Genomic DNA, 21,611 nt, shown 5'->3' with positions numbered 1-21,611 from the left:
TGGAAGAGATTGTTAACAGTTTTAGCTTGCTTGGCTCCAAGTCAACACTCCTGGTACCAGCTGCCAGGAAATCAAGAGATGCACTGTATTGGGAAAGTCAGCCGTCAGAGACTTCTCCAGAGCAACAACATCTGGCTGGATGCTAAAATTCGCCTGATCCAGGCCACAGTCTTCACAATTGTGTGCTATGCGTCAGAGAGCTGGACAGTGACTAGGGATGATAGAGAATTGAGGCCTTTGAGCTGTGGTGCGGGAGAAGAGTGTTGAATATACGAGAACAAACAGGTTTGTCCTAAAGAGGGTGAAACCGGGCTGTTCCTTGGAGGCAAGGTTTCTGAATCTATCTCTGACATACTTTGGGCATGTTGTAAGGAGGGACCAGTCCTTGGAGAGGGACATCATGCTTGGGAGAGTGGAGGGACAGTGCAGGAGAGGAAGACCCGCAATGAGATGGATCGATTCGGTGATTGGGGCAACGGGAGTGGGTGTGTCAGAGACAGTGAGGTTGACACAGGATGGAGCAGGGTTTAGGGCTCTTGTTATATAGGGTCACTTTGAGTCTCAAGTGACTCAAGAACATATAACAAGAACACAACAGCCACATAGTGAAGTATCTTTTAAAATACATGAACCAAACAACAACAACAAACCCACTACTGTTGAGACAATCCTGACTCAGCAGTGACCCTCCTCTATGGATGGAGTCTCCACCGCTTTAAATCTCAACAGAAGTCTGCCCATCTTTCTCAAGGAGTTGCTGACAGACTTTGCTGACCTCACATAATGCACTGGCTATCAGAGCCCCTTAATATGTGAACAGTGATCCCCTATTCAAGGGAGTTCTGGTAGCCTAGTGGGTAAAGAGTTGCACTGCCAACCCAAAGGCAGGTGGTCTGAATACACCAGCTTCTCTGCAAGAGAAAGATAGGCAATCTTCTTCTATGGGATTTATGTTGTTGTTAGGTGCCATCGAGTCGTAGATGACTCATAGTGAGCCTATGAACAAAAGACCTGAGCACTGTTTACAGGGTTTCTGGATGCAAGCTATTACGGATGCCACTCCTGCTTCCAAGCTGGTTTTAATAGGAAAGCTCCACCAAACACTGTGCACCGTGTGATTTATCATGTGATTTATAGCCTCTGAAAACCCACCGGAAGGTCGGCTGAGTTGGTTAACAGAAGTTTTGTTAACATAAAAAAATTCTGACTCTATGGTAAAGGAATGAGCGATGAAGGTAAACTATAAATTTAAACTTGAATGAAATTTGATTTAAATGTAAATTTTATTTAAATTTAAACCTGAAGGTAAACTAGAAATTTTGAGAAATCACTACTTATTATGTGAATAGTTAATGTACTCTTAAGTTTTAAATTATATGAAAATAACCTTTGGGACATTAAACTTACATTAAAGCTAAGTGCATACATCAGGCAAAACAGCAGTTATGTTTTCAAGTGGAGAGCTTTCCCTTCACCTCTAGAATGAAGGAAAACATGAAATCTAGCCAAGTAGAAGAAGAAGTCATTACTGCAAAAAGGAAAATTTCCCTAGAAACGAGTTTGTGATAGAAAGAAGTCTCGTCCAGGACAGTTCTTTCAAGCAAAGGCTAAATATAAAACTAATTTTAAAGACTTTTACATAACAAATACAGATGTTTTATGTTAAATATTGAACCTAAAAGGATCAGAATTCGTCTACTTCATTTTCCTGTCACAAAGATTTTGGAACTGTTCTTGAGATAACGTAGGGAGCTGTGGTAGGAGCCGCTTCGAGGAGAAATGACGGACAGTCTCCTTCCTCAAAGATACACGGCCCTGAAACCTGGAGGGTTCCCCCAAGTCTGGAGGGATCTGATACAGTGGGTTTGGGGTTACGGGAGATGTCAATGTGCAGCCCATTCGGGAAGTGAAACCAGAGTGATGAGCCATGGATTCCTGATGCTTCGGAGCAGCGACAGTGAAGTGCGGCAGCAAACACGAGAGACCCTCCAGAAAAAGTCATCCTGACCCTTTTATTGTTGAAATTAAAAAATAAAAGATACTTAAATACAATGGTGAACATATAGGGCAAAACAGAATCATAAATTTAATGTTGAACTAAGCAGTGAGCTGATTGTTTGGGTTTCCAAATTGGCTTTGAACCCAAAACTGCTTAAAAATGGGCATGTTCACAGTTAACGGCAATTGGCTTATAGGTGAGAGAATGGTCGGAGTTGTTCCAGTTGAACTTCCAGGGAAATTCTCTCCTCAAGAACATCCTGAAAAAGATACAAAGATCAAGTTACATATAAAAACCTATAAAACAGAAGGCATATTTAACATTTGCTTCAAGAAGACAGCTTGAATTTTCTAAAAATACTTGAATAGATATTTGAACATTGTTGTTGTTATGTGCTGTCAGGTTAGACGTGACTCACAGCTGACCCTGCAGCAGGTCTGAGGCTGTAAATCACAGGGGGGATTCTGCCCATGTTTCTCCTGTGGAGCAGCTGGTGGATTCAAACCACTTGCCTTTGGATTGGCTGCAAAATTCTGTATCCTCTGAGCCACCAGAGCTCCCCTGAATAGGGGATAGCTGTTCCTATTTTAAGGAGGTCTGGTGCCCTAGGGCGTTATGTAAGGCCAGCAAGTCACATCTGTCAGCTGCTCCTTAAAAGGAAGACTTATCCTGCCAAGATTTATAGCCGTGGAAGTCCCAGGGACGGGGGTCACCACAAGTCAGAACCGCCTCAAGAGTGATGGCATTTTTTGTTTGGTTCAGATTTTTTAAAAAGAGACTTTATTTTAGAAAAGTTTCTTTATATACTCATAATATTGAAAATGTTATCCCAATGATTAAAATCCTTTCTTACGGTAAGTCAGGGTAATAAAATGCTTTTTTGTCTATTCGTTAGAAAAGACAGTATTAGCAATGGTATGGACAAATGTGTATAAACCCGCTGCAGAGTTGAACAACAGATGAATCAGTTAACACGGATTCTTTTCCATGAAACAGTAAAAGTCCTGGATCTTAATTCTAATTTGCTTTACAAAAAATTAAAAAAAAATTTTTGCATTCAGAATTCCTAATCATTGTTGATTCTTAGCAGTTTTTTTATATTATTTAAATTTCAATTTCTAGTTGGTCTGAGGTTTTTTTAAGAAATAACTTTTCTTTTGCCCTTCTCTATCAGTGATCAAAACCGCTGCCATGGAGATGATTCTGTCACAGGGAGACCATCCACTGGGTTTCTGAGATTATAAACCTTTATGGGAAGAGACTACTCATTTTTCTCCTGAAGAGGAGTTGGTGAATTTGAATTTGCTAACCCTGTGGCTGGCAGTGCAACGCATGACACATTCTGCCACCAGAGTTAGTACCTGGTCTTTATCAGACTTATCTCTTCTTATTCGAGACCTTGCTTCCTAGTTTCTGTCTCAGAGGTAATGAGAGATTTTTAAAACAGCTCCTTTAACATCTTTCTATGCTTTTACATAATGCTTCTGAAAAATATGCATGAACAATATTTTCATCTTTAAAAGCACAATACCAGCTAAAGCTTTCCTTTAGTGTGTATTATTTTGTAATAGACCAAATTCATAATCATACACCAACAAATATCTTTTCCTTTGACCAAAGGATTAAATAAGAAAATTACTCATTCAACAAGTATTTATAGAGTGCCAAACATGGACTTGGCTTTTAGGATAGACACGAGATAACCACAAGTTTACATAGGACAGTTCCTGATGTCCTGGTACTGAATGGTAATAAACCCGCAGAAAACCAATTGTCTAGAAACACTATTCTGCTTAAAGAGCTCCTCACCAATCTCCTTTCGCTCCCTCCCCTGACCAGTAAGATGTAACTGGCTTTCCACACCTCTTCGTCTTAGACATGTTTGCTCTTATGGTGCTATGTGCTGTGTTGTGATGTCAGAACTGACTCACAGCTGACCCTCTGGTCACACACCGCACAGGGGAGTCTCTTATCTTTTCCCCAAGGACAGTGGGTGGACCTTGATCGCCTGCCTCTGGGTTGGCAATAAAACTCCTTATCCACTAGGGCACCAGGGCTCCCACAGATGTTTAAGCCTCTTTAACAAGAATCCGTATTACCAAAGGTGAAAGAACAAACAGTTGTTAAATATTCTAATAAAAAAGAATGCAACTGATCTTTGAAATCTCTCAGGTCAGATTTGTTACCTTACAGGTTTCTTTATGAAAGAAAGCTGAGGAATATTATAGGAATAAACAAAAAACCAAAACCCACCACTCCTCCAACACCACCACTAACAACAAGACCCCATCACCACCTCCTGGGACCGAGTCTGACTCTGGGGACCCTATGCTACAGCGTGCTCCGGGGTTCTCAAGGACGTGACCCTGGAGGTGCAGATGACCAGGCTTCCCTTCTCAAGTGCTTTGGGGAGCTCTTCAAATCACCCACCTTTTGGTTAGGAGCTGAATGCTTAACAGTTGTGCCACCAGGTCTCCAATAAATATACAAATTTGATTAAAAAACCTGCTATTATATGGAAAGAGTCAAAGACTCATTAAAAAAATTACACATTTCTCTTACTGTGTTAAAAGTTTCCCTTCACCTCTGAGTCCACAGAACTTTCTAAAGGAGTTAAGAAATTGCATTACCTTTAGCTGTTGCTGCAATTCACTATTCAATCTGGCCAAAACTGTGTTGGTTTCCTTATTTCGTCTAATGGAGGCCTGAATAGCTTTCTTATCTTTCCCAACAGATCTGAGAAAATAAACAGGACAAAAGAGCAATTTCTACTGATGTTTCTTTTAAAATTGTTTTCCTCCAATGGCTGATTTTTTATTAATCTTTTATTTGCACATAATCATTCACATACACTGTGTTCCCTTCACACACATTGTGATTTATAGAATCATTGATACACATTACAGTGTATAATTAGTTTCTCTTCACCTATTCCCACTATCACCCTGTCTCTTCAAGTCCCCACTCTTTCCTATTCTCTTTCACTGTCCCATCTGCCCCTCAGCCTCTGCTACCCTAGTGATTTCCCCCCTTTCTGGCCCTCTCCTCTCCTTGAGTGAGGCTGAGCTATGTTAATAAGAAAGGAAAAATAAGGCTGCCTCTAACTTTGTATAGAAACAGATCTGGAAATAAAAGGTAATTTTAAGGAAAATAATGAAGGTCGTGGTGGTGATTGTGAGGACACTCTGACCCTTGAATCCTTTCCATTATTCCCCGATCTATTTTTAGACAAAGGGAGAGGGAGTATTATTTTTCTTACTAACAAAGCTCAACCACACTATGTCAGTTTCAATGACCAATCAAATCAGCTTTAAGTTTATTGTTATTGCTTTAAGAAATCTTCTTTTATAAAACCACCTGAGTTGAGGTTGAATAGATAAATAGCCTCAAGCAAGTATTGGCATACTTTTTTCAAAAATAGCCAGCCAGGAAATACTTTAGGCTTTATGGGTCTTATAGTTTCTCTAGCATTTTCCTGCACTCTGCTTCTATTTCCCAAAAATGTAAAAAATATTCTGAGCTCGTAGGCCACATGAAAACAAGCCATGGGCCAGGTACAGCCTATCAGCTCTAATCTATCGACTCTTGGTCCAGAACAATCACAGTTAAAGTGTCAGTATTACACTACACTGTTAACCTTTAAAAAGTGTTTTCGGGACTTGTATTAAGGAGAAGAAATGGATTTGGAATTAAAATTTAATAATGAAGGTAAAGAAAAGGAAAGAAAATACTATTAATAAATAAGAAAGGTTACAGAGACATGACTGGTTTTCAACTGAAAAAGCTGTTTGTGATTTTTTGCAGTGTGGCACTGTTGATACTTATGCTACTGTTCCGAATAATAAAGGATGTTTAGGTGTCACTTTGATTACCTAGGAATTGAAGGTTGTGAGGCAAGTACAGCAGCTAAGACACCTGGCTTTTGGGTATGTTCATCAACTTCTGGCCTTAATTCATCTTCTGATTTTAATCTTCTTCGAACAGGTTTAGGTGGTGGAGCAAGAGGTGTTGTGCCTTTGCTCTAAAAGACAAGAACTCCCATTAATAATAACCATCCAAGTCAGCTCATTAACCACTGGGCTTCAGTCTATGTGCACTCCACTTCATTTCTGACAACTTCCCCTTCTTCTAGATGCTGATTTCACACCCTCCCATACCAATTAAGGGTGACTGCGGCCGATTCTTCTCATCTGAAGTCATGCCATCTCGGCAGACAAAGGTCTTTCACTGGCTGAAAGCTCTACTCCTCCCACCTGATTAAGGCAGACTCCACTTTGAGGAGGTAGCACTTTCTCAGTTTTATTTTGAGTGCCTTCAGACCTGAGGGGTTCACCTTCCGGCACTGTGGCAAACAATGTTCTGCTATTCACAGGATTTTTAGGGCCTATTACTTCAGAAGTGGATGACCAGTCTGCTTTCTAGTCTAAAAGCTCTGTTGAAATCTGTGCACCATGGTTGACTCTGCTGGTATTTGACATAATGGTGGTGTAGCTTCCACCATCAGAGCTACAAGCAAGCACCACAGTATGGCAAACTGACAGATACGTGGTCACTACCATGTATGCAATATCAGCCAATTTAAATTCCAGTGGAAAAGGACAGCTTCAGATGCTATCACAATTATGAACGCAAACTATAACTTTCTAGAGGAATACAAGCTCCCTGTGGTCTGAATCAAATTCAAGAATCTAATAGTCTTAAGATAAACATGGTACATGTTTATGGTATATCACAAAGAGACAAAATGCTATTCCAGAAGTATGCATCTATTTTTATCCAGATTTCTCTATTAGAAAGTCTTAATGAATAAATTATAGCATGATAGAATACAAACATGTATTACTAAGAAGCAGAAATTAAGGTAACTCTTAAAAAAATAAAATCAACTATCAGCATGATATTATTTATAATTCTTGAAAACAAGTGTGTATTTTTCTGGGGGTTGAATCTGTCCCCCAACAGGATCAACTATCATCTCTTCAGCTAAAGTGCTATTTTTTCATTTTTTTAATTAATTTTAATGAAAGTTTACAGAGACTTAGGTCCAGTCATTCATTGTTGTACTTTTCTCCCTACCCACCCTCGCCCCCCTAAAGTGCGATTTTTAAATTTGTTGCCATGAGTTAAAAAAAACCCAAACACACCAAAATCCAATTCTTTAAAATAACAAGAAGAGAAAATCCAGAATCATTAATGTAGTTAAAAGTCACATATCCAGAAAGCTGAATTTAAGTACTTTCTCAGTAACATATACTATTTTAATATCTAGTGGGAGTCTCACCATGATACCAAGAAAAGAAGTATTACTAAAAGTGTTTCCTCAGAAGGAAAGTATAATAATATATTATTAAACACTATTATAAATGCATTAACAAAAGATGGACTGACTGATAAGAGGAGGTACAGATACAGCTGACAAAGCAAGAACAGTAAAATATTAATGATACAGTCAAGGTAGTGGATTTACCAATAATGTACAATGTAAAATTCTTTCAAGTTTTTTTTGTATGTTTAAAGTTTTTTGCAAATGACTACAGGGAAAAACTACTCCTAAAAATAACTGAAAAAGAGTTAAAGGCACAGACTAAAGCATGAGACTGAATAACTACAACAAAAAAATCAACCCCCTGGAATTAGCCTAAGAAATTTATCTTTCATGTATCTAGAAAAAAGCAGTAACTAATCAAATTTATAGTTAATTTTATGTCTTAAAATGTTAATCATCTTTAAAGTTTTTCCACAAAATACAAATACCTCTAACTTTCTACACATACAAAGTGACTAGAGCCTTTATACACACCACATTGGCGGGGACATTAGCAGCCGTCTTCTCTTCAATTTTACTCTCAGTTTTGGCACCTCGAAGAGAACTTGCAGGATCAGAAGACTTTTCAACCTACAAAGGAATGGATTTTTGTTATTTCAGTAAGTAACATAAACATATATAAATATTTAATCTATCATAAATCAGAGTGAAATATTAGGAACATATTCATTCTGATAACAAGAAAGCAAAAAATGAGAGGCAAGGAGAAAGCTTCTCTAACTGACCATTCTCTATTGTTGAAGGGCAGGGTCCAAACCAAAATCTCTGAGGGAGAGGAAGTCAGGTGAAAGAACTATGAAGTCACTGGTTTGGGAATGTCCTAGACAGTTCTTGCCACTGGAACTATTAAGAGTCTTCTGATCACTGCTTGCAGGCGGGGATTAAATTTTGTCATCTTGTAATCTGTAAATTTGCTTCACAAAGGTGATGATGATTTGCTCTCATACAAACAGAATGGAGTTACGGTAACCACAGTTTATCAGCACAAGGAAATCCTCAACAAATCACAGAACCACTTACTTAGCATAAAGATCAAGGCCCCCAGAGCAATTTTGGGTGTCTACCAGCAAAAGCAAGCTGGCAGGCAAGCATTCATGTTAAGCAAGCACTATACTGAAGGACTATAAATTCTCTACAGTCAGCAGTAGGGAGCTCTGGTAGGTAGGAGTGGGAATCCATCAGCAGCTCCTTGAGAGAAAGAAGGCAATTTCCTCCACTGGATTTACAGCCTTGGGGAGCAAATGTTCGTGAGTTTCTATTCAACAGCAATGAGTGAGCAGAGAAAAGCAACAGCGGAGGGTATTTGACTCACGGATGCCGATGCTAAGATCTGTTCTCTGAGCAGCTCCTTTCCTTAGAGACAGGTTTATGGACATGATACAGGGTAAGGAATTTTCCACACAAAATTAGACAAGCCTTAGCAAACGAACCGGCAAGACCTCTGGATGCTTCTCAGCTTCATCATCTTGTTCTTCATTTACACTCGATGCAGCAAGCACTTCAAACTGGCTGAAATCTGCAAAATTTGGTTGCTCTGGTATCTGCTGAGGTGAGGTACTCGTGTGAGTTATGAGGCCATCGGCATCCACTGGGCGATGCACAACGGGACCAGGCGCCTACAAAGCGGCAGAGAGGAAAGGAATGAACATTTGTTTGCTGGATCCCTCAGAGTACTCTTCTTTTTCTTGAAAAATTTATCATAAAGATGCTCTGCTTCATGAACTGCAAGATCAGAGAGGTATTTTATAATAACTTTCAGCTCTAAAAAGCATTACATGAACAGTCAAGACACTAAAACCTAATAAATAAAATGACAATCCTCTAATTTAAATAGAAGATAGACTTCTCATTGACAAATAAAACACCAAAATTATAATGACTCTCCTTTCATTTCTTTTTCCTTACTGGGCTCTACAATAGTTCGTTTGTTTGGGAAGTTATGTGCTATAATGTTTAGTTATTGTTGTTGTTGCTTACTGCCTTTGACAAACAAAAGGCCTGAAGCCTTTCTATAATTATCATTATTTCTCCAAGTTCATAGAGTTTCCAGAAGCATGTAGTTTAGGAAGTGGATGCTACTCCTGCTTCCAATCTGTCTTAAACTGAGAGCTCCACTAAACACTGTCCACCATGGGCAGCTGTTATGGCAACTGACGCCCAATGGTACAAGGTTGAGCTTCACAGTAAACCCAGATTACCTCAGTGCAGCAAACTGACAGAGGAGTGCTGTACAACTTAGAAGAATGTTCCTCCAAAATAAAAACAACAGTAGATCCTTGGGTAGGTGTCTTAAAAGACTGTCATTTTCAAAGTGTGAAAACCCTACTCTAACAGTTCCTCCCAAACTGGAGGCACTCTTTTCCCCATTCCTTTGCCAGGCCAATCCTAACACCTTCATTCTACATATACACTTACTGAGCGTCTACGTTGTGTGAGGCACTACAGTTGTAACATTGAACAGATAACTATGGTGGCTGCGATATACTGACCTAGGAGCAAAGAGGAGGTCAGCAAACCAGGAACTAAGTAGAGGGTGAAAAGTTTTATGACCCAGGAAGGGCAGGATTCTACAGGAATAAATTGGCTACCTCTTCCCTTGCTTATTCCTTTTAAATCTGCCACCTCTGACAAGAAACTGACTACCCGTCTTAGCATGACATAAGCGCTCTGCCTCGTCCTCACTCCTTCAAGTTTCTTTTCCCACTGTCTCACAGAGCTATGCCAATTACGTGCAAGAACTCCAACTCCTGAAGCATATGCCAGGCTTCACATGCACCCTTATTTATTATGCTTCTTTGCCTTTGTTGATGGCCCTCTTCCTGCCTGGAAGGCCTCCTTCCCATAAGTACAGCTTCATCCTTCCACACTCTAGCTATACTTCACTGAACACGTGTACCTTCTCAACGTGCTATCTGACTGCTGGCTCTAAGGTTGCCCTAAAACAGTTATGAACACTTCTACTGCAACATTTGTTTAGTGGTCTGTTTTTTCCACTAGACTGAGACTCAAGAACTGAAGTCATGTGATCAACTCACTGGATTTCACTCCTTAACCAGCATTTTGCTGGCAATTTAAATAAAATCAGTCTTAGAATACTAAAATAGCAGTACCTTGCATGGTTAAGTAGCTATCTTTTCATTACTATTAGACATTTTCATTATAAAGACCTAACTCAGAAAATGAATTTATGTCATTCACGCAAAAAAAGCAGTCATCCACTGAAAGTGGTAAACACAAGAAGGAAGCTGAACAGGCGCTGGCTGTTAAGATAGCGGGGGTACAAGACACGTCATGAAATAATCTGTGTATGACTGACTGAATGGAAAAGGAATCTGCTCTATAAACTTTCACCTAAGTCACACTAAGAAAGTTCTTCTCATATAAAACTAACAGCTGTTATACAGAAACCTATCCTGAAGATAAAAATTTTGTGCAGATAAGAACAATTTTGACCTGGCACAGACTCAGAGGTTATCTGTTACTTCCTCTGCTGATGTACGAAGAGGTCCAGGGAACTGGCTGAGGTCATTTCATGAGTCAGTGCTCAAGCCGGGACACACATCTCCTAGGTCATTGTTTGATTCACATTTAAGCTTCTTTGAAAGAACATTAACAACTCAGATAATCATTCAAATTCTATTTTCAAAATATGATTATGCTTCATAGAATTCGACAATCATTAACAATGACTAAGAAGTCATTCCTAACTTTAGTATAAAGGTAACTGTCGGCCAGGATCACGGATCTACAGATCACAATGCCTGGAAGGGCTGCTGTGCAGGAGTGAACAGCAGAGACGGCGTTACCTGTGCGGGCTGTGGTCGTGGAGGCACTGCAGGAGGATGGGCAACAACTCCAGCCTGTTGTTGTCCTGCATGAACACACAACATCAACACACTTTTTAAAGACACTATGTCATTTCTGTAATAACAGAAGAGCAAGGTGAATAAATGCTACCACATGATAAAGATTTCTAAGTATGTTTGATACGATTGAAAGGCATGTCCTAACTTGCATGGCTGTCTCCATGCGATCCAGCGGTCAAATCCAAGGCCTTTCCTCAGACCTCATTTCTCTTGCTGTTCTCTTGCATCAGGTCCTCTTGACATGCTCCTCCTGCTTTCCTGACTACTAGACACTTGGTTTTCTCCCCATATTCTGACTCTTCCTTAGACACTAAACATGAAGTTTTCCAAATTTTCCTTCCCCTTAACACTGTACTCTAGCATATCTACAGAAATGAGCCTAAAGTAAGCCATCAATCTTTCTTAGTCACAAGTCCAGTGGCCTGATGCTTATTCCCCTTTTCCTAACTCAGAAACGACTGAAACAGAACCACCACCACCACCATCATCCTCTGCCCTAACTTTGTTGCTTCCATGGACAGTATTAGTACCGGTTAGACAAAAACCAAAACTATATTTATGAATCTTTTTTGTCCTTTATCAGTCAAATCAGTAATCAAGATTTATTAGCCCTCTACCCCCTCCCATTTCTACATCTCCACATCGTCCTCTTTACATTTTTCACAAAACATCTTAGGTTCTCACTTTACTTTAATTTTAGGTTCCCAACATACTTTAGATATACATTAACAAAATGGAAAAAAAAGTCCTCATATTTGGTATCTTTTAATTTAGAATAATTCTTCTGGTAAGAAGAGAAAACGAAATAAAATGTTGTGTGTTATCTTTCACGAACCTTAAAATTCAATGATAACATATATTACGGCTCTCTAACCCCTACCTGTGGTGACTGCAAAGGTCCGATTCATATCTAAAGATGAGGATCTAGAATGAGAGGGCTGTGGCCTTGGAGGGGGAGGTGGTGGTGCAGTGCTATCGGGCGACGTTCCTGAATGAGACCTGCAAAATTGACTCCGTTACAATTGCTCATGCTACTGATAACGGAGCCATTTTCTTTTCAAGCATTTCAACTCAATAAATAGCAAAGGATCTTATCAGCACTGTCATGTTCGCAAGTAAAAACAAGTACTACAAGAAATCAAGTTGGCACTCTATGTGTTCTAAGTGGTTATTGGTATAGCAAGGACATTTTTAAACAAAATTCAACATTAAATTTCAAAAATTTTGAAGTTAACATGAATTTAAGATAGAGCACAAATCCAGAGTAATGTTTTTCAATTCAATTAAAGGTGATAGTTTGTAATTTTTTTTTTTTAAAGAGAAATTCTTCTTTCATAGGGGATTAGTGTTTAACTTGCTTAAGTCTGGAGTTTTTAAAAGTTGAGGTAGTATCTGGCTCAAGTGCCTTCAGGACCCCACTTTTGTGTCATCAGAAGCCAATTCATTTCAGGATACTCATCTTCAATGCACTAGGGTTTCAGTTATTTGCAATAAAACACTCACTAGTCTTAAAAGAAACTTCCTCTATGGATGCTGGTGATGTGATCTGTGCACAAAGGACCAAAAAGCAATGTGAAATTCAGTGTGGAAGAAACTCTAAGGAACACAGGAAGAACTGCATAAAGAATCAGGAAAGAGGACAAGTAGCAAAGTGCTACAAGCTCTTTATTCTTTTACTCATCTCTCTGCAACTCCAGGCATGTAGCAAAGGGGAACACGTGCAAAAAAAAAAGAGGAGGGGGAAGATGCTTCTGCTCTGCACAAAGCTTTCAGCGGATGTTAAAGGCTTTGCAGACAAACACTGTCACTGTCTGCCACCTCCTACACCTATTTTTATCTGTGCCTGAAAGACTGTATGTAAACAGATCTCTTCAGGTTGGGTAGATAGTCCCACGTAAAGCTGTGCTTCTGGACAGCTTTTTAAAACAAAATTTTTCTGGCACTTGCCATAAAGCTGTAGTAGGAAATGTGCACACCCCTTAAACACGTTATTAAACTGCAAAAAGGACTATAATAAATTTCTATGCTTATCTTAAATTTTCCAATGGCAAGGAAAATAGTTTCTTTTGGTTTTCTATTAAAGATGCAAAGAATCAGAATTATGTAATTGGTTGTTACAGAAATCAACAAATATATAACCTAACAGCCACCATTGGAAAACAGAGTAATATTTAGTTGGCTCTACTGGATTTTAACAAGACACCTTAACATGCTTTTCACTGATAGAAATACTGACCTTTGACGAGTTACATTGTTCCCGATTTGTTCTGGGTCAGAAGTAAAAGAGTCTGAACTACTGTAACCATCTGCTGATAAATGAAATATATCCTATTTAATCATAGTCATCTCTTCACTTTTAACTTTATATATTCCAAGAAAATATAACTGATATGTTTTTAAAAGTTAGAGATACTAAAAAACTGGTTTTAAAAAAGGCTGCTTGTTTCCAGTGTTCTTATCTGGAAAAAGTTAAACATTAATCAAATAAATCACTGCATATTCATAAAGAAAACGAAGACACAGGACAAGTTATAGTCTAGAAAAATTATTTAATAAAGCAGAAACAAGCTACACAAAAATATGTCATCATGTCAATATACTCAACAAATTCGACACACGGCCACTGAGCTGGAATGGACTCACAGCAGACTCTCCAACATGTTTTCAGAGGCTGTAAACCCCAAAGGAGGAGACTGCTCATCTTTCTCCTGAGAGCAGTGGCTAGTGGATTCAAACTGCCCATCTCTGGTCAGCAGAGCGACTTCTTAGCCACTAGGCCACCAGAGCTCACAAAAATATTCCAGTTGCATATGCTCACAAAGAGAACACAGGCTGTATAGGATTTTAACTAAGGTTATTTGCAGAATAATAAAATCATCCTAGTTCTTATTTTTTATTTCTCTGTACTGCATTTCTACAATAAATGTGAATTACTTTGGCAAAGACAAAATCATCTTGAAAGAAAAAAATTAGAAAACTTTTAAATTAAAAAAACAACTAATTTTAAAATTATAGATGTGAAAAAAGTAAAAGTTAACATGAGAATAAGTTGTGCTAATAATAAAATTTACTAATTTAGCCTAGTTTTTCCCCCAAGGAAAAATCATTTTCCATTTTCCTCAAAGTCTTATGATGAAAGAACTGGGAATCTGAGAAGTTGACAAGTTGTGACAGAATAAAGAAACTGAAGTTTGAACTTTAGGGCTCTCTGAAGGATGCTATTACCTACACTTAAGTGTTTTATAAATTACAAGGACTTCTTCGACCTAAGCAGCTCTGGAGGTACAGTGTGTGATGTGTTGCACTGGTAACTCAAACCTAAGTGAATCTGTCAGATGCTCCATGGGAGAAAGACTGGCAATCTCCTCTCAGAGATTTACAATCTCAGAATCCCGACGGCAGGTCCTTACAAGTGAAAATCAATTCAAGAGCAGTTGGATTATCTGGTCTCTCTTCATTTAAAAATTTATCCTTTTTCTTGTCCAGTGATATAAGAATGATGCAAAGCTAATGTTATTTCCACTTGAATATCCTAAATAAACATCTTGAATTTGACATGTCCAAACAGAACTTCTCATACAGACCTGCTCCACTCACAGCCTTCCTCACCTTTCAGCTTTTCAGGCCAAAAATCCATGAAGTTGCCCTTGACTCCTCCCTCTCTCTACTACACTGTACACACACAGGTAAGTACACCCTGAGCTCTATTTCTATAGAAGGTAGCCAGAATATGATCAGTTCTCAGCACTCTATCACTACTATCACCTTACACCAAGCCAGCAACCCCTCTTGCCTGGACTATTAACAGTGTCCTCCTCATAGTCTCCTTGTTCTCAATCTATTATCTACACAGCAGCAAAACTGATTCTGCTAGAAAGGAAGGTCAGACCCTATCACTCATTCACTCTCAAACCCTCTACTGGCGTTCACCCCTCCGTAAAAGTCTCAGTCCAAGCACTGTTCCCCTGTTACTGCAACCGGCTGCCTGTGCCCTGAATACCCATGCTCACTAATTCTGTTCCAGGTGTCTGCTTCCTCTTCCAAGGAGAAGTAAAGCATGTTCCTATCTGAAGGCTTTACTGGCGTTCCCTGCATCTCACATGTTCTTTTTTCAGACCCTCAGCCAATTTCCTCACTTCCTTCAAGCTTTAATTTCATCTTTAGTAAGGTAATTTTTAACTACCTCACTCCTTTGCTGTCTTCTCAATTTTTCCTGTCTGCAGTGTTTTAGTTTCTAAATAGGTGAGTTACATTTATGTTCTCTCCTCCACTGCCCCCTCAGACAATGTTAACTTCATAAAAGAAAGTATTTGTTTTGTTTACTGATATAATCCCAGAACTTGGAACAGATCTTAGTATGCAACAGCAAATAAACACAGGCTCTATGTTGAATATGTATAATGTACAATTCTCCTGTGAGCTAGTAAGGAAGAGGGAATGGATCATGAGCCTAATGGACCAAGAGGGAATGGACTAAACTGAGCAGATGATAAAAGGGGACCTGCCTTGAAGCAGGTTCTGGAGGCAATCAGTGGACACCACTCATACACAGGTGAAGAGTGGGGTCCAAAAGGCTGACTAGCCTCTTAGACCGTGAAGCTACTCTGAAATGCCTATATATTTGAATTCTTTAGAATCTAAATCCAGACTTAGTCTTTTCTTTCTCCCTTTTTGCTTCTTGCTTTGTATCGTTGAGTCAGATCTGACTGGCACAGGAGGAGATTGCCCTCTTTCTCCAGAGGAGCATCTGATGGATTCAAACCACGTGCCTTTGGGATTGCAGTGCAGCTTCGTGCCACAAGGCCACCAGACTTAGTCTTTAGATGAAAGATGTAATGCTAACTTTCACTTACCTACAGTGTTTCCAGATGTAAATTTCACAGATGAATTGATCTTATTTTCTTCTGAAAGATCAGGTGGTTTCACAAGCAGTGGACTAGTGGGATTATTATGATCTGGTAAAGAATTAAAACATAACAACATTAAGATCCAAATATCTGAATCAATAAACTCATAAAACTCAAAAGAGTACAGATTGGACTTCATTCCGAAGAAATTGCAAGTCACTCCACGAAGCTTAAGAAAAAACTACTATTTTTAATAAGAATAAACTGTTTGCTTTCTGCCTTAAGACATGTCATTAAAAAAGGATAATTTACATTTTAATACTTTGTTAATCACATAGATGAACTGTAACTTCTCTTACTGTGGTGACTTGTACAGAAAATAAGTGTACTTGAAAAACTGTATCGCGAGAGTCCACAATTAAGGTTGCATAGTGGAGTGTACATGGGGCGCTGGGAGGGGTGCGGGGGGGATTATATATCAAAGAAAGAATTTTTCTTTCACTTTTGAAAGAGAGGAGCGAACTGGGGCGGGGGTAGGGGGGAGGGCTGGGCAGGGAGAAAAGTGCAACAATGAATGAATGGAAATCCAAAATCTCTGTAAATGTTCATTAAAATTATTTTTTTTTTAAAAAGAAAAACTGTAACTGAAGAGCTAATATAAATTTTCCAAGAGGTCAAGAAAATAACCCAATTTCACAGCCAACACTCAAACTGTACCTCTTTAGTTAGAGACTATACATATTTTAAATGTAAACTCACAACAGTGACTGTAAAAACTGACAGAGGGGTCACATTTTCCAAACACCCTCATATAAAATTTTAATTGAACTCCAACTATTTGATTTTAAAAATGGAAATAAATGCACAAAATTGTAAAAAGTAGGTTAATAAAAAAAAAAAATCACAGGAGAGAAACCAGAGCTTTGATAAGAGTTTTCGTTTGTGAATTTTAGTTTAATACTAAATGAAAATACAACTCAGCCACAGTTTCCTTACCACTGACAGTTCGTTTAAGTTCCATTTCCTGCATGTGGATTTTGCTTGGAGTCATTCGAATGGGAACTGGATGAACAATAGCAGTATCCTAGAGACAAATGGGAGGAAGTAAAGAATTTGCGTTAAAAACACCAAGCTAACATCATGAAATAATACAAAGTAAGATTTTAATAAGCAGTAGCTTGATTTTATCATTCATATTTAAGGCATGTAAAATAAAACATTTTAAAAATGAAATATTCTACAATAGCACTGGATATATGAATATTGATTATATATGCCTAATCTCATTATTTTTAAAAAAGTAAATTTTAAACTGAGTAATCAAAGATTTGCATGAACAAAATGGTCTTATAGCTTGTGGCAATATTCAAAAGTAAAGTATGAGTCATCTTAAGGGAATTGTACAAACCTAAATGTTTGAGGTTGAAACTATTCTATGAGGACCCAATAACTAAGGAATGGACTGAAATCTCATTTTCATTACTCTTCCCAGTTTATGAAAATGTGACACTTTCCCATATAATAAGAAAAGTTAGTAAGATGCTTGTTATAATGTAATTTTAGGCACAATACAGAAGAATACCCTTAATGAGATGAAGTGATTCAGTGACTGGGGTAATGGGAGTATGTGTGACTGAGACAGTAAGATTGACACAGGATAGAGGAGGGTATAAGGCTATATTGTACATAGGGTTGCTATGAGTTGCAAACAACTAGATAGCACATAACACCACCACCACCAATATATATACTTGCTATAGATTAGTTCAAAAACTGTCCACACAGAAATCCATGCTAAGAGGACAGAGACTACTGTGGTAACACTAATAATTTTCTGGTATTTTTTTTTTTAAATGACCAGAGATCTCTTCTTTCTAAACTGCCTGAGTAGCGGGTCTACTAGAATTGGCAGAACAAAATGGACAAAGCAAAGGCAAAGAAAAGAGAATAAAGACAAACAGTGCCTCCTTGGGAAGGAAAGAAAAGGAGAAAAGCGTACCTGGGTACGTCGGCAGATCCTTCCTGGGCTTATAGCCCAGAGGGAAACAAGAAGGCCAAAATAACCCAATAGAAAAAACTGCTACAGGGGGCTCAGAAAGAGGGAAAAGATAGGGTATGACCTGCCTCCTTCTAGAAGTCAGTTTGTACTGAAATTGAGTTCCCCGAATTTCAAATTTGTAATAATGAGCTAACTTTATCTTCTGGTATGAAGAGTAAGGACTTCGCAGTTTAAGTTGGACATTGTTTTGAGTATTATGGAATATTGAAACTTTACTAGGGAAAATATAAAATTCTAATACACTATTTCTTATTAAGCAGACCTCCTTGGCTCACTCTCATAATCTCTAAATAGTATATTAACAAACTCATTCATAATAATTTTCTACCCCCATAATAGTGGGATTATAGATAAAATTCATGCATTTATCTAATTAAATGAATGTCACTTACACTATCACTAAAAAATTTTATACTTCTCACATAACAGTGAGCCAGCTCAGGAAAAGATTTCTAAAAATACACAAGATATTATTTAAATTGTATTTATGTATGTAATGATTTTAGAAACTGTATTTTCTTAACTTACAATTTAATAAAAAAGAATTCTTATGGCAGTCAACATTTACCATTCTAAGGCCAAATTTAAAAAAAGGTAATTCATGAAAAAATAAGTTTTTATTCCATACACAAACTATGAAAAAATAAACAAGGAAGATTAGTAGATGGTTTTTAAACATGCATCTTATATTCTACTTGTGTGTGTATATTTTTAAAACTAAGTTTAAAATATTAGCCATTTCATATACTTAGTATAACAAACAGAAGCCAGAATAATGACTCCAAGAAAGGAAAAAGGAAAAGAATCAACATTTCAAGGCTTCATGCTCCAAATAATATGCATGATACTTTTCTGTCCCAAGAAACTAATTTCTACAGCATTTTCAGTCATATAATCATTAGATTCTGTGGGGGCAGCAAGAGGTTTAAGGATTTGGCTGTTGGCTGAATAAGGTGATTCCTTGGTGAACTTTGCATAAACGACTAGACCTAACATTGGATTAATCTATACTCTGGTGGTTTAGTGGTAATGAACTGTGCTGGTAACACAAAGATATGTGATTTGAAGTCACCAGTCACTCTGCTGAAGAAAGATGGGCAATCTCCTTCCATGTGATTTCTGCCTCTGAAAACCTGCTGGAGGGTCAGCTATGGATTAGTTCTGACTCCATGGTACACAACAATGAACAACAACATCAGACTAGGGAGCTCTGGAGGCCCCATGGTAAAGAGGCTGAGCAATAATCTTAAAGGCACACACTTCAAATCTACCAGTTGCACTGGAAGAGAAGGATCGGTAATCTCCTCCCATGCAATTTACTGCCTCTGAAAACCCGCTGGAGGGTTAGCTATGGGTTGGTTCTGACTCATCAACATTAGACTAAAAAGCGCTGGCAGGTCAATAATTAAACATCACTGCTAACCAAATGGTGGGTGGTTCAAACTCATCTAACCACTCTGTTAGAGAAGACCTGGAAATCTGCTCAGTAAAGATTTTAGACAAGAAAACCCTAGGAAAAAGACTGTGCCAGATGGGGGCTTGCAACAGACTCTAAAGGACCTAATGTTAAAATAATAAATCAGAAATCCATAAGGATTAAAGTAAGGGTGGACAACTGTAAGCATTTCAACATGTAAATACGAACCAGGAACCTAGAGTCACCAGATGACAAACCATCACTTTCACTGCTCCAATATGACATTAAGTGTCATCTGGTTAGGTGTGACTCAGCAACCTTTGCTCAAGCTTGTGTCATCTTGTGATTACAATCACTGTGCCAATCCAGCTGGTTGAGGGGCATCCTCTCTTTCCCTGACCCTCTCCCTTTCCCGGCATGCAGTCTTTTCCCAAGGACTGGCCCTTCCTGACAACAAGCACAGAGTGCATGACACAAAGCATCACCATCCTTGCTTCAAAGGAGCACCCTGGCTGTGCTCCCCCAGGACAGACTGTTCTGCTGTGGTGCAGCTGGTGGATTTGAACCAGCTGCCTTTGAATGGCAGTGCAACAATCTATCCATTAGGTCACCAAAGCTCCTTACTCAAGGCAGGCTGTTGTTTTGTGCCAGAGAGTCAACTGCAACTCACAGTAACCCTATGAAGAGCCGATGTGAACCTTGTCCTATCCAGAGCCATCTTCACCATCTCCAACACAACTGACCCACTGGTACAGCCACCACGTCAACGTCTCACACTGTGGCTCATCCTCTCTTACCTCCACCTTTCCAAGCATGATGTCTTTCTCCTCCTAAAAACATGTACAAAGTATGTGAGATGGAGCCTCAAAGAGCATCCTGGTTTCACTCTCTCCAGAACAGATCTCTTGGCATGTTCGTGGTATGTTCAATATTCTTCTCCAGCACCACAAATCAAAGGCATCAATTCTTCTTGTCATCCTCAGCCATTGTTCAGTTCTCAGAAGCACAGCAAGCAGTTAAGACCATGGCCTGGATCAGGCACATCTTAGTCTCTAGACTGACATGGTTGCTCTTTAGCACTTTGGAGAGGTCTTCAACAAGCAGATTTCCCCAATGCAGCTTGTTTTTTGAGTTCCTGTTTGTTGGTGCCAAGAGTATTGATTGTGGATCCAAGTAAGATGAAACTATTAACAACTTCAATCTTTCCTCCATCTCTCAAGATGCTGACTATTGGCCCAGTGGTAGTGACCTTTGTTTTCTTGATATTGAGTTGTAATCCATATTGAAAGCTGCAGTCCTTGACCTTCTGGAGCAAACACTTCAAGTCCTCCTCAGTTTCAGTGAGCAAAATTGTGTGATTTGCATAATGCAGGTTGTTGATGAGTCTTCCACCAATCCTGAAGTCACATTCTTTATAAAGCTCAGACTCCTAAAGGATCCATTCAGCATACAGACTGAAAAGGTATGAATACATCCTTGACACACTCCTTTTTTGATTTTGAACTATGTAGTGTTTCCTTGCGCTGTTCAGACAAAAGCTTCTTCATCTACATTTCACACGAGAAGAATCAAGTTCTGGGATTCTCATTCTCCTCAATGTTAGCAATAATTTGTTGCCATTGACACAGTTACATGCTCTTGCATAGATAATAAAACACACATAAACATAATTTTAGTATACTCTGTTTTCAGTCAAGATCCAGCCGACATCAGCAATAATGTCCCTAGTGCCATGGTCTCTTCTCAGTCCAGCTTGTATCTCTGGCAATTCTCTGTCGATGGACTGTTCTAGTCATTTTTGGATAATCTTCAGCAAGATTTTGCTTACATGTGATACTACAGTGGCTCAGCTGGTAGATCATCCTTAGACTTCCTTAAATTAACAAGTTTAAAAGTCTTAAATCTTAGTGTTTGATTTGTCTGAATTCACTCTCAGATCATCAATTCCATTCAGGTGCTTGCCATCTCCATGATGGGTCTCATGCTATTGCTCCTGCACATACCTGTCCCCTACCTTGCTGTGGTTCTCTGGGCTGAGTCCCTTGCTGTGGTTGTCTGGGCTGAGTCCCCTTGCTGTGGTTCTCTGGGCTGAGTCCC

At 38.8% G+C, this 21,611-nt stretch overlaps 1 protein-coding gene across 3 annotated transcripts in view; it reads right to left on the bottom strand.

Moving 5' to 3' along the window:
- Positions 1-2,189: 2,189 nt before the first annotated feature.
- REPS1 (RALBP1 associated Eps domain containing 1) overlaps positions 2,190-21,611 on the bottom strand; it is a 67,919-nt gene continuing 48,497 nt past the window's right edge. Inside the window, exons 8-17 of one of the 3 annotated variants that reach the window (XM_006884943.1) lie at positions 17,035-17,122; positions 16,045-16,146; positions 13,428-13,500; positions 12,072-12,190; positions 11,132-11,196; positions 8,756-8,941; positions 7,800-7,895; positions 5,872-6,020; positions 4,630-4,735; positions 2,190-2,258 (exon numbers count right to left, since the gene is read on the bottom strand). In XM_006884943.1, the coding sequence (XP_006885005.1) occupies positions 2,190-2,258; positions 4,630-4,735; positions 5,872-6,020; positions 7,800-7,895; positions 8,756-8,941; positions 11,132-11,196; positions 12,072-12,190; positions 13,428-13,500; positions 16,045-16,146; positions 17,035-17,122 (1,053 nt within the window). The remainder of the gene's footprint in view (positions 2,259-4,629; positions 4,736-5,871; positions 6,021-7,799; positions 7,896-8,755; positions 8,942-11,131; positions 11,197-12,071; positions 12,191-13,427; positions 13,501-16,044; positions 16,147-17,034; positions 17,123-21,611) is intronic. The other 2 variants (XM_006884944.1, XM_006884945.1) reach the window with 2 other exon arrangements.

Source organism: Elephantulus edwardii, unplaced genomic scaffold (genome assembly GCF_000299155.1).
Source record: "Elephantulus edwardii isolate Elephantulus edwardi_28Jun2011 unplaced genomic scaffold, EleEdw1.0 scaffold00039, whole genome shotgun sequence".
Classification (NCBI taxonomy): domain Eukaryota; kingdom Metazoa; phylum Chordata; class Mammalia; order Macroscelidea; family Macroscelididae; genus Elephantulus; species Elephantulus edwardii.
Note: the sequence above shows the minus strand (reverse complement) of the source record. Positions and strands in the feature narration are given on the sequence as shown.